Source organism: Strix aluco, chromosome 13, assembly GCF_031877795.1.
Source record: "Strix aluco isolate bStrAlu1 chromosome 13, bStrAlu1.hap1, whole genome shotgun sequence".
NCBI classification, from domain to species: Eukaryota; Metazoa; Chordata; class Aves; order Strigiformes; family Strigidae; genus Strix; species Strix aluco.
Genome location: NC_133943.1, coordinates 21,992,354 through 22,004,943, shown reverse-complemented (window position 1 = coordinate 22,004,943; position 12,590 = coordinate 21,992,354). Strand labels below are relative to the sequence as shown.

The window sequence follows — 12,590 nt, the reverse complement described above, 5'->3', positions numbered from 1 at the left end:
TGGTATCCACCACTTCCAGCAGAAGAGAAATCAGACAGCTTCCCAAAGCCACATGTGTAACCTAAGAGTGTGAAAGTCCCACCAACTTCAGTCACTGACTCTTCCTGTGAAATCCAACTTCCTTTGAGCACTCATTTAAACGTTTTGGTTCTTAAGCTCCGAGTGGCAATGAAGTTGCATGCAGTGACATGAAAAGCCTCTTCACTTCAGATTCTGAATCAAAGACCCATATTTTCTGTAAGCTACTTCCATGTTCTTCCCATTAGGAGGAAAACCCGCTATTACCTCGAATGATGCTTAGAGATTTTGGAACATTTTAAGTAACATGAAATAATTCCAGAATCCCAATTTAAAAAAAAAGAAAGTATAACTTCAAACAATGGCAAACATGGCATTTTCACCTAATATTACACTCATACTATTTAGAGGGAAATCTTTAGATTGGTATAATCACTTCCACACCCCCACAGCTTCATGACCTTTCCTCTCAGAGCCTACAATGACTGATTTTTTTGCCCAAATATGCCTTTAGTAATGCTACCAGAACTAGTGGCATTTTACATGGGAAAAAACACAAAATAGTACAGCTTGGGATTTGCACACCATCCTCAGAGCTGCTAAAAGCAATTGGAAAGCATTTTGTGCATCACTGGGTAATTTCCCCTCAAGTTACAAATCTACTAAAGACAATAGCTATGAATTTATAGTTAACTAAGACAGACCCATGAAGTTCCTACATGAATTTGTTGCGCTTGTCCAAGGATGTGGTGAAAAATGCTGTCTGTTAAAGCTGGGAGTCCCAACAGGCGCTGGCCCTTGAAGGTAAACCCGTGCTCCTTGTATGTTTGCTGAAAAGCCTGTCAAAGGACCTGAAGAAGAAGTTGTAGAGCTGTTGGATGGATCTAGAGAGGGTAAGCCTGAAATAAACATAAATTTGATTAAATATCTCTCTTTGGGAACCTGATTCAAAGCACCAGAGACAGCCAGTGCTCCAAATATAATTACAGCATCTCATCACCTTCAGGGGTATCTGCACATGGTAAGTTCATTTTACAGGTGCACGATTCTCCCTTAGAAACCAACAGAAGGCATTTCTGTATACTGTTTTGGCCTGAAGTTTTAACAAAAACAGCCATCCCTTTGTCACTGAAAGGAAAAGATCTTAGCAGGGAAGGCAAAGGAGGAAAGCTGGGAGTGGCAAGGATCTCTGCTTACAAAAAAAGCCACGGAAGTCAAACAGGGATACAGGGCTCTGAAAGTCCCAGGGGAATCCGGCACCAGGGAAGTAGTTCACTGCAGTATGGTTTTTGCCATCCTATAGGTACATTCACATATAGATCGGTCAGAGCATGCTGTGTCCAGAGAAACAGGGCTGACGATGCACAGCAAAACAGGTGAGGGGACTGCTTCCTATAGGGGTGCGTGAGAGGAAGGGAGAGATGGAGAGAAAGTTCAAAGTCCCACAAAAATTATTAGCAAGGGGGAATTACAGTTTTTTAATAAGCCAAAGCTTTTAAGTACTTTTCCAAAATGTAAAAGCTCTTATCACACGTTATTACCTGAAAGCAGGAACGGGCATGGCTGTACGTCTACCTGAGTTTTGGGTTTAGTTTCAAGGGCCTATTAAACAAGACTAGTTTCAAAACCATTTAAACAGTTCAAAATGACCACAACCAGGACCAGCCTATATTGCTGCAGAGCAAGGTTGTACCTACTTACACCACAGCAGTCTGCAAACAGCAGTGGTGACAGGCAATACCTTAGGTCATAGACTAGAGGTGCACCTTTCATCACCTGGATACGTTCCTGAAAGCCAGGTCTTTTTCCCTCAATATTATCAACCAAGTCGACCTGATTTATTGCTTCCAGGAGTGCCAGACCCAACCTGCTCCCATTGACAGAAATGACTCGCTGGATTTGAAGGAGGTATTTTTCTCCCTAGCCCTACCCCAAAGATTAAAAAAAAGAGAAGTCTCCATTACAGACAAGGAGAAATAAATCACCACCACCACCAGAACATGGGGTGCTCAGACAAGGGAACCTGAGTGTGGGAGGACAATCTTTCAGGGTTTGTCACAGCACAAAGTGCAAGACTCCATGGCTATGAGGAATATGCTAATACCTGTGCAGGCTGCCTGTCAACACAGTTTGACTGATCTGCGTTTGTCTAGAGCTGCAGACTGACCCCGGGCATGGAGCCCAGCTGTAAACAGACTGCAGCACCTCCGGCTGGGGGCCCTCCTGTGCATCTGCCATGGAGCTAGCGATGGGAGACTCTTGCTAACCCTTCATCCACAAAAGTCAACTCAGAGGTAGTCAAAAGGCCCCTATGGTGACCGATTCTACTACATATCAAAACCAAGTTTCCAACTGGCTGACAGATCACCTAAGATCCCGAATCTCTGCCCCATAGGGGCAACAGATGGGCAACAGTGCTGCTGCTGCCCACGGGGACTGCAGTTTCCTGAACAGAGAACAAGGCAGAGATTATGATAAAAATAGCTCTTCTGCAAAAGAGAGATGCCCAACTGTGTCTTTTGAAGGTTTGGTAGGATGGGTACACAGCTTTCAAAGTGCAGCAGCTGTACAGCCAAGGCTATTTAGCACTGCTGTGTATTTTCTACAGGTTGAAGGAAGTGTGACATCCAGAGATGCACAAATTCAACAGAGTAGTCAGTTTTCAGGTTGTAAAGAACACTTTATCATTATCTTGCCTTTCATAAAAGTGGATGAAAAAACCCTTTGCTCAGTATTAAAAATGTCTTCTATGAGCATTGACTTACAGAATCCTGATTTCAAAAATGAGCTTCCTATTTCTGTACTTACCAAGAAATTCAGGTTTTGTAATACTAAACCCTTTTGCAATACCATACTCTGCAGTTACTTGGGCCATGAACTTAGAATCTTCATCATACTCCGAAAGCATAACTGAGCTTTTGAGACTGGTATAAGAAACTCACACAAACTCTGCTCAAAATTCAGTTTATCAAAGCCTCCAGGCGCTTCTGCAGAAACTGGTTACTGCAAGGGCTACCTCCATCAGAGAAACAGACGCAACACTTGGTCACTCCATGTAAAACAGGGAGCCCAGCTATTTCATGTGACTCCATATTCATGTGCTGCTTCCTAAGCTGACATACTTCAATAATGCCACGTGAGCAAGGTCTCAAACCCCTTCTTAAAATACAGGGGGAAGAAGTAACAAATAGACTTCTTCTGGTCTTCTCCACAGTCACCCCAATCTGCCCTCAATCTGCTAGGTCTGCCCTCAATCTGCAAGCTGTTAGGACAAGAGATCTAAAGACATAAGTAAGAAAAAAGGCCGTTTCCAGAACATATCCACAGCTGGTGAGGAGATCTGCATGTGTATCTGTGCCTCAAAGGAACTGGTAAGCCAGAGAAAACTCAAGCTGCAACTGAGCTTACCCATGGATAGGAAAAGCAGAGTACCCAAACTCCACCCTGAGGTGACAACTTGTTAAGAAAAAGCTGATTTAGTGCACAATCAAATTATATTAAATTTCCACCAAATCAGCTTAGAGGTGATCACCAAGAGATGCTGATTTGTGGAAAAGCTTGCCACGGCCCAACTGTGCAAGACAGGCACAAAAGACAAACCTCTGCTCTATCAGGTGTAGAGCCACAGCTGAGATTAGAAAATTGGTGTCCACCTGCTTTGATGGCCATTACTACTCCCTCTCATCACACAAAAGTGTACTGAATTTCCAGGCAAGGCCCAGACTGCTCCTTGTCCATCGCACTGCTGTTGGCCAAAGTCTAAGCCAGCAGTGACTGACCCTTTCCCCCCTTCTCAAATCTCATGAAACCTGCCAACGAACCCTATGGAAACAGCCAAGGTAGTCCCCAGTTCAACCCACCTCGGAGGCTGGGCTGAGCAGAGAGGTCTGGTCCCTTGGGAAGAACCAGCGAATGAGATGGACAGACCACAGGACCACACACGCTCCAAGAGAGCTCCTCAGCCTATCGTCCCTGCTCCTTTCCTCACTGTAACACCTTCAAAACAACCCCTTCTCGCCAGGCTCCCTTAGCCCCCCTGCCTTCCTGTATGAAAGGCAATTTAAATTCTGAAACTAAGGTGATCAAAACCAGTATTAAGTAGAATGATATCAAATGAATCAACTAAGGACCTGACTAACCAGTCACCTCCTGCCAGACAGAATTTTAGAGGCACATCTACCCATTTGCAGTTTTTCTTCACTTTGCAATATCCTAATCAAATTCTAGCTCAGAAAAAAATGTGTTCTGTCCAAGTATTTTTGTGCTTCAGTTGAGAACTTCACACGTATCTCCCCAAAGTCACCCATGTGAGCTCTACCTAACCTTCCTAATTCAAGGAAGAAACAGATTTAGACTACCTTTTAAATACTTACAGCCCTTTAAAGATATATAAAGGAACAAAAAAATCCTTCCCAATGACAAACAGATGACCTTATCATAAGGGAACAGCAAAATTTTTTGCTGCTATGGGAAGTCCCAGTCAGCTGTCTTTGTATACACAGGATGCAACCATTAGAAAAATCAGCAGATTCCATTTGCCGTCATTCCAGCAACGGCCAACTCCCAGTTTAGAGCACTGCAGAGAAAAAGCTGAGCCATCAGTGAAGTGTTTCTGGAGTCTGCTGAGGAGGGTCTGGCAATTCTTTTATTAGCAGCCTATCTGACGAACAAGGTCCCGTTACTTTACCTTCCACAGCCTTAGGTACATCTGGTTCTGCTCACTGCGCCGCGACTGGACATAGCACAAGAGCTCTAGGTGTTCACGTGCTTTGCAGAGCTATACAGCCCAGAAAACTACAGTCACAGTAAACATCCCAGTTTTGTGGTTAAAGCTAGTCAGAGAAAAGTGTTCTGGTTTTCAGCAGTCCTGCACACCTGTAAATCAACCGCGAGGAACGGGAATGCTGAAAAGCTTCTTTCTTTACCACCACACCTTCCAAATGCCCCCTTCTCCTTTAGTTTGAAAATCAAACTACTTGATTTGTCCCAATCCAGCATTCAAGTCCTAAAGTGTTAGCCCAAATGCCTAACGTACACTGCAGGGGCAAAGGCAACTTCAAAGCAAGGCTCTCTAGCTACCCAGCTACTAGGCACCATAAAGCTGTTATGGCAAGAATGAAGGGGAGAACAGGATGGCACAAACTAGATCTCTTGAGGGTTCCTTCCAGCCAAATGGGTGCAGCCAGTTGCCTGCAATGTAGTTTGAACACGAAGATGATAATAATCCTTTAGGCAGAGCACAGCAAGGGCAGGGAGCTCACTGTGAGTGTTCCTAGCCAATTTCAAATAAATGCAGGTAAGCTTGAACTGCTGTACTTCACAGCAGAAGGACAGTAACTTCCTAATAAAACACACCACGCTGTAGCACAACTACCTAAAGCACAACATAATCTTATTAAAATCCCAGAGCCACATCAAGAGGCAAAAAGTACAGAGTTTACCCTGAGTCATGCTAGAGTCTCAGATAAAATACTGAACAACTGCACACAGTCACTCCCGCAGCTGAAACCTGTCAAGTGTCCTGGACCTGTTCCAGGTTTCAGGTTTGGTATCACCCATCCCTATGTTCCATTCCAACCCAAAAGCTAAAAATCGATGCGAGACTGAACTATACAAACAGGTGGGAGCATTCCTGTGTCTTAGAGAACAAGCAATGCAACACCTGCAATGTTTCCAACACCTAACATTCCAGAAGAGCTGAAGAAAAGAGGAAAATAATCACCATCAACATTTTAAAGAGCACTTGGAAAAAGCAGGCCATCCTTGTTACATCAGTATTCTCTAACTGTCATTTGTAAACTACTTCTCAATCAGTTTGAGATGATCGAAGTGTAATGATTAGAGAAAGTATTCTGTCCAGTGCATGATCTTAATGACTTACCTACAGGACTAGTCGAAACCCGCTGGGAAGGTGGCCTGAAACCAGGAGCCTTGGAGTTGTCAGGATGCACGTTTTCCACGTGTCCTAGCACAGAGTTATTCAGAAAGGTAGACTGAACTGTGAAAGATGGGTCAGCTGCTGCTCGGGTAGAGAGTGGACAGTCTCCCCATCCTTGGTTAGCTGGCACCTGGTTGCTATCAAAAAGACTACTAAAGTGATTGAAGAGCGTTGCTGGCCCAAAGGTAGGAGGCAATGATTTGTTTGCTGGGTTAATGTGCATCTGAGAACCGTTCATAACGTTCATGGCTGACGAAAGCTGCACTGCAGCAGGTGGACCTTGAGAAGGTGTTAAAGGAACTTGATTTGTAACAAAAATAGACTGAGGATCTTGATGGAGGTTTGCATTTGGTACCACTGAATAGAAAGAACCTCTGGACTGCATCCTGTGAGCAACTCGAGGTGCTGGTACAGCTACTTGAGGTAAGTTACTGTTGTCCTGATTATCTGCAACAACTGACCTGGGTGACGCTAAGCTTAAAGGAGCAGTTTCTGAGCTGGATGAAAAAGGCATCGACATGGAAGGATTTATCTCTGACATGCTGGTTGGCAGTATTTCATCTTGGACATTATTTAGCGGTGCAGGACTGCTCGACGGGCGAGTTTCGGTGACTCCTGAGTTGCTGCTAGCTGACATACTGCAACTACTTGCAACTGAAGATGGTGCGCACGCATTTGCAGTGGGCTGGTCTGGTGTTGACACCTTCTCTTTGGGTGTCGAGACAACCGAGAAAGAGTCCGCTTTAAGTGCAGAATGCTGTGTCTGTGGAGCATTAGATGGCAGAAATGCTGTGGGCACTTGCCCATTGTTTGTGGGGGCAGAGGAAGCTGAAGGAAGAGTGCTACAGGTGCTTGTCACAGTTGAGATTGCTGTTGCTGCAGCACTCGTCTTGGGAACGCAGGCAAACAACTGCTTTCTGACTGAAGAGGGAGTCCGATTACTGGTTACACACAGCGGTTGGGTGGAAGCAGCTACAGAAGAGACAGTAATGGGACAACTAGAAGTAGCTAATCCAGGAGACTCCGTCTGTAAAATATTTCCATTCTGACTACCTACACGACTTGAACTATTATGCTTTGGAGAGCTGTTTGTGCTGCCAGGGTTAACTGGTCTCACTGGGAATGGTCCCCAAGTGTTCGGCGAGGGTGAAAAAGTTCCTCCAAATTGGGCCATAGGTAAGCGAGGGTGCCGGATCTGTTGCATAGTTTGGGCAGCCAGCAAGGCAAAATGAGGGTGAGAATAAGCTAGAGGAAGAGACACCGGAAAAGATGAGCGCACATTTGCTGGAACATTCTTGTTTAATTTGTTAGTAGGCTGGAAAGTAGATAATGTTGATGACTGTGATGTGACCAGGGGCGGTGCTCCGAGAGGAAAGGAGTTCTTGTTTGAAGCAGTCGCAGTGCTGACTCCAGATGAAAAGTTTGCATGGATTGATTTGGTACTCGAAGCAGGTGTTCTTATATGAGTTTTAGGAATCAAGTCTTCCAGTTCCTTGGCAGGATCTTGAATAAGGGCATTGATGAGTTGCACTGCGTATCGTGTTGACTCTGTACCACCCCTAGATTAAATACAAACACGTTTATCTTTTGCAAAAGGAAACCTCACTTTGTGCAACATTCTGTAGCCTCAATTTTATACTGATCTGCAAGTCTACTGCATGTTTACTCCAGTAAGTTACTTCTTGACTTGCGTATCTTAAGGATTATCTTTGAAGAAGTAGATGTTCAGCATATCTTGGCAGCAGTAATACATGTTCTGTTCTAGTACCAAGAAGCTAAATATGCCCTGTCTTAAAAAGCAAACAAACTTCTTGATAAATGACATTACGGACTAACTCAAGACTTTCATTTCCAGATACTGTACCTTATAGTGATCATTCTCTCTCCATTCTTATCTTTTTGCTTATCAACGTCAATATGGGCACCAGTCACATCTTGAATTGCTGTGATGTTGCACCCACCTCTTCCCATTATTCTAGATACGACAGAAGCTGGGACAGATAATTTCTTTGACCTATATCACAAAGACCACAAATCTGTGAAATGTATTCAAACTGGAAAGACACACAAAAAATCCCTTGCTGACAGGTGGCTGAAGCAATATTGTTACGTTTCAGGGCAGCAAGTGGTTTTCTGCTAATATTTTCTCCACCCTTTGGCGCCTCTCTAAAGCTCCCCCCATTCAAATTACTCATCGTCCTCAGTACCTGATGAGGATTCTCCAGAAGCATTTATTCCACCACTGTTGTAACACAGATGTATGTGCCTCACACTGCTTCAGAAACACTTTTGGATTTTATCTTATCTTGTGTACCTTCGAAGTGAGACAAATCCTTAGCTTATCAACCTAAGTTTACATAAACAGCACTGCTTCAAATATAAAAGCCCACGGCTTAGCTACTTTGATCGTTTATAGCAAGGGTATACAGCAAGGAGAAGGTGGTTTTCCAATGTCTTCCCAGTGATCAGCTCTGCAATACCACTTGCATTCACAACCCTTTTAGCATCCACCTCTCTCAGACCTCGAGATCTGAAAGTTTATTGGTGACACTACACCACGGTGGACAGCAGATGGCTAAATCATAGTACAATTCTGTCATTTAAGAAGCTGCTGGAAGCCACTGTGAAGGCAGCACAGATTTTCAGAAGCAGGCTCACTGTCAGGCCACAACACTGTAACCCACGTGTTCGGCAAAATAAGTCCATTTAGGACTTTTCTAATTCACATGGTATTGGGGGGTCAGCGTGGACATACAGTACTGCTGAGTCTCTGAACATGAGCTACGCTTGCATCCACACCCCAGCCAAAGTCTCTCTGGACCACCACTGTCCCCAGACTTCAAAGGCTGGGCCTCTCAAGCCCATACACCACTTTCGAACTCGCCACTGAACAATTAGAGGGGATTCAAAGGGGTTTCAGAAACCGCTGTGATTACAGTGCAGGGCGCCTCTGAACACTGTACAGATCCCCACCACCCCCTGAAGAGGCTGCCAGCTTCATCTAGCTGTTCCAGTCTTGGAAACTTTTAAGTAACTTGATCCTCAGGAAATTTGTTTCTCACTTAATAGGACTTAAAGGAAACCCATTGTACTTCAAACACATCTAAGTACATGGAAATATTCTAAAGCATCACCTCATCTTGCTAAAGTGTTTATTCTTTCCCTCTTCTGCCAGGAGAGCATGCTACAACCCTCCTCATCCCCAGAAACCAGGTCCTCAGAGCACACCCAGCTATCCTCCCAAGGCTGTTTCATGCTTTGGGCTTTCTTCCGCTCTCCACCCCCACAGCTCCTCTCTCAAGCTAGACACCCCAGTCCTCCCCAAACCAGAGCTTCCATCCTCACCTCATTTTCAAGATATGTTCACATTACTCACAGGGCTCCTGACCGTACCTTGGTCTGCTTCCACCTCAGCCCACTAGGAACCCCACACCACCACCCATGGAGACACTCCTCCCCCAGAAGAGCTCACCCTAGTGCCCAGGTCCCCACCCACCCATCACCCACTGTTTTTTCCCTCCCTACCCGTCAAGCTTGGTGGTTTTTACCTTGAGAAGCACCCAAAACAGTACCTTTTTGCTCCTGAACAGCAGCGCCCTCCTCTCTGCAGCTGAAATTGCTCAATTGGTGTGGGCTGCAGAGTGTTGCTAGGGGGAGGGTCTTTCAAAACTCTGCCTACTTGCCTGTCAAGGGCAGAAGGGATGTTTTCATTGGTTACTTCTTTGATAGACATCCCTTCTAGCCAGGGGGTATAGAAGAATTCTTGTTGAGACCAGGAGAGACTTAGGGAGAGGCAGGCATGCGGCTCCCGGGCATTTTGCATATGCATCTAAAGTCACCAAAAAGCTTTTTGGCAGGATACATGCTTCGAGCAGTCAGAGCATAGCAAACACCACTGCAGAACACTTTATAGAGACATTTTTTATGACACAAGGCCTGATTCCTCAGGGATGAGGAAAGGTTGGGTTTTGGATGCCATCTCTAGAACCCTACCATCTCTCCAGCAGAAAGAAGAGTAGACAATACCCAGCCAAGCAGTTGAGTTGAGCCTATGAGACTGAAGAGACCCAGGAGGAGCGATGGAGCAGCTCCAGAGTCAACGGCAGGGTCTGTGTGCAGCCTTGGAAAAGTCAGCTGCCTGTTGAACAGTTTCATGCCTGCTCAACTCACCCAGTGGTGGGCAGTCTGCAACCATACATTTAGCAAGGCCATGTCACAGCAGAGAACCCCATTTGCAAATGCAACAAAAGGCAGAGACCGAACCAATTCTAAGGGGTCAAATGCTTAAATTTTCAGATTAAACTGACTTTTTAACTTTTATTAAGAAGAGTCTGTGGCTTCCACTAATCTGAATGCATTAATTCCTCCATACAATTTCTTTGCACATAGCCTAATTCTCTAAAATAAGCATGTTTGGTCACTACCATTGCAGAACACAAAAGCAGGAGGGCATCATAAGTGCACCCAAAGCATCTGACACTTGTCTGTTCATGCTGTATTCCTTTTTGATAAAGGGAACAAAAGAAAGAAAGCTGTATTATCATTTCTAGTTACAAGCACTAGACATAAAGGTTACATAAAAGATACTGGGGTGTTAATGGCCATGTAATGAAAACCAGTACATTTTCAAAGGGAAAGTTTGCTTTATAGAAAATCTTTAAATCTAATTGCATCTCTAGCACTCACTTTAAGGTGACAAAATTTTCCATGGAATCAGCAATCAAGGTCACTGCCCAAAGCACAATGAATTTTAGCCTTGAAGAGATCATCCACTCTTCCTTTACTAACATCCATCCTGCCTTTAGTTCATGTGCAAGCAATCATCTGCTGTAGGGGCTTTTCACCGCCATCTGCTCCCTCCCCCTTTATCTTATCCCCATATGCTTTACTCCACTGAAGTCACAGGTAAAGAAAACCCTTGTGCCAAATAAAATGTTCATGTCATATTGAAATGAAGTTAGTGAGGAGTTACTACAAATTAGGACTGCAATTTGTTTTCACAGCACTACAAGAGTAAGGTGGGTAGATTTTTTTATAAATTAATTATACAATTAAACAATTAAATAAGCTTGCTAGACATTCTATATTTGGGAATAATTTACAAGTTAAAAAGCTCCCAGACTGTTTTTAAACATAGAATTAAAGTCTTTACCTTCTAACCACTTCTTTCCAGCCTTCTTCTCTTTTCTGGCCTCTTTTTGGGCTAGTCAGATTCAGCTTTACATTTGGAGAGGTCAGAGGCAGGGAAACAGGCTTATAAGTAGTTGACAAAGAATTTGAATGACCTTCACCATCGAGTCTGGGAACACAAATGTACTGATTACAACTTACAGAATAAAATGACAGCATTACAGTAGACATTTCTGCAGCTTAAAACTACTAGCATGAACTGTTTTCAGTCTTATTTTCTACCTGAAACAACTGTTGGGTGACTTCATAGTTAGTTAGTTAGTCCACAGCCTATTCCCCTCCTCCAAAAAGTGGAGTGCTAAACTGAATGAAGTAATACCAGAAACACTAAGGACATCAGATTAAAATAGTTGATAATAGGTGGTACTTATGCACTTCCTGATCCTGTCTATATTGTGTTCTCCTTTTTGAATAGCTTTTTAAGAAAAGGTACTTTGGTAATAACGACTCTTTCTTACAAAATACTTGAAAATGTCAGTTTTTCAGCTCTTATTGTCACAGACTCCCTGGAAAGTGCTTCTACCTCTCACCCCGAATTTTATGAATGGGTAACTGATGCACAGGTATTTGAGCACTTATATGTATTTAAGTGCCAGAGACATCAGTTTGGAAGCAGGTGCCCTAATATCATTACCTGTACTAATGTACCTGTAGCAATAGCCTAGTGATACAAACAAGGCAAAGTCTGGGTGAGAGAGAGAGAGAGAGAGAACAGGCAATCGCCAACTGACCTATGTGGAGGTGAAAAAAACCAGCACTGGGAGCTCACAAGTTCACCTGCAGCACTGAAACACAGGCAGCAGTCACTGAAAAACTAGCCTTATGTGATTTGACCTAGCTGGAAAATTTACAGAGGACCTCATGCTGCAGCTATCCTGCTAAACATCATTCCTCCTCTTTACTATATGCAAGCTTTTATTCCCAATTCTTTACAGCATTTTATGTTCATTGTGTCTCCCTGCAGGCAAACTGCTTGTTTATAGTACACTTTAATACAAACTTCAGAGATGTATTCACATTTAAATAACCCAAGTGTACTGATTATATGAAAAGCAACGCTTAGACAATATGCCTTTTTAAATGGCAGCATTTTCTCTCTTTATCTTGGTAAGTTCTGGCTCTCTGATAATATACCTGCCCAAGGCATTTTGAAAGTTCTACGGAGAACTTTACTTGTCCTCAGATAACTGTAAGATTGAGGCAAAGAGAAAATGTGTATGAAAGAAAAGAACAAAGTCCATTGTGGAATATTGATTCCAGAGTAGACTTTAAAAGCTTTTTTCTTCTTTGTCAGAAAATGCCTAGGCATGTTTTCAGAAAAGCATCATTATGAAGTCTGAGTTTAAGTTTCAATTACGGTAGCCTTGTCATCAGCATGTCTCTGACTAAAGAAAGAGGAATTCAGGAAGAGCAAATTTAGAAATGATTTTCAGACAAAGTCTGC

At 43.6% G+C, this 12,590-nt stretch overlaps 1 protein-coding gene across 20 annotated transcripts in view; it reads right to left on the bottom strand.

Moving 5' to 3' along the window:
• Nucleotides 1-12,590, bottom strand: part of ANKHD1 (ankyrin repeat and KH domain containing 1) — a 119,970-nt gene that overhangs the window by 7,409 nt on the left and 99,971 nt on the right. For 5 of the 20 annotated variants that reach the window (XM_074838748.1, XM_074838749.1, XM_074838755.1 and 2 more), the window contains 5 exons: nucleotides 11,109-11,255; nucleotides 9,529-9,639; nucleotides 7,821-7,970; nucleotides 5,900-7,515; nucleotides 723-917 (listed from right to left, as the gene is read on the bottom strand). In XM_074838748.1, the coding sequence (XP_074694849.1) occupies nucleotides 723-917; nucleotides 5,900-7,515; nucleotides 7,821-7,970; nucleotides 9,529-9,639; nucleotides 11,109-11,255 (2,219 nt within the window). The other 15 variants (XM_074838762.1, XM_074838760.1, XM_074838769.1 and 12 more) reach the window with 7 other exon arrangements.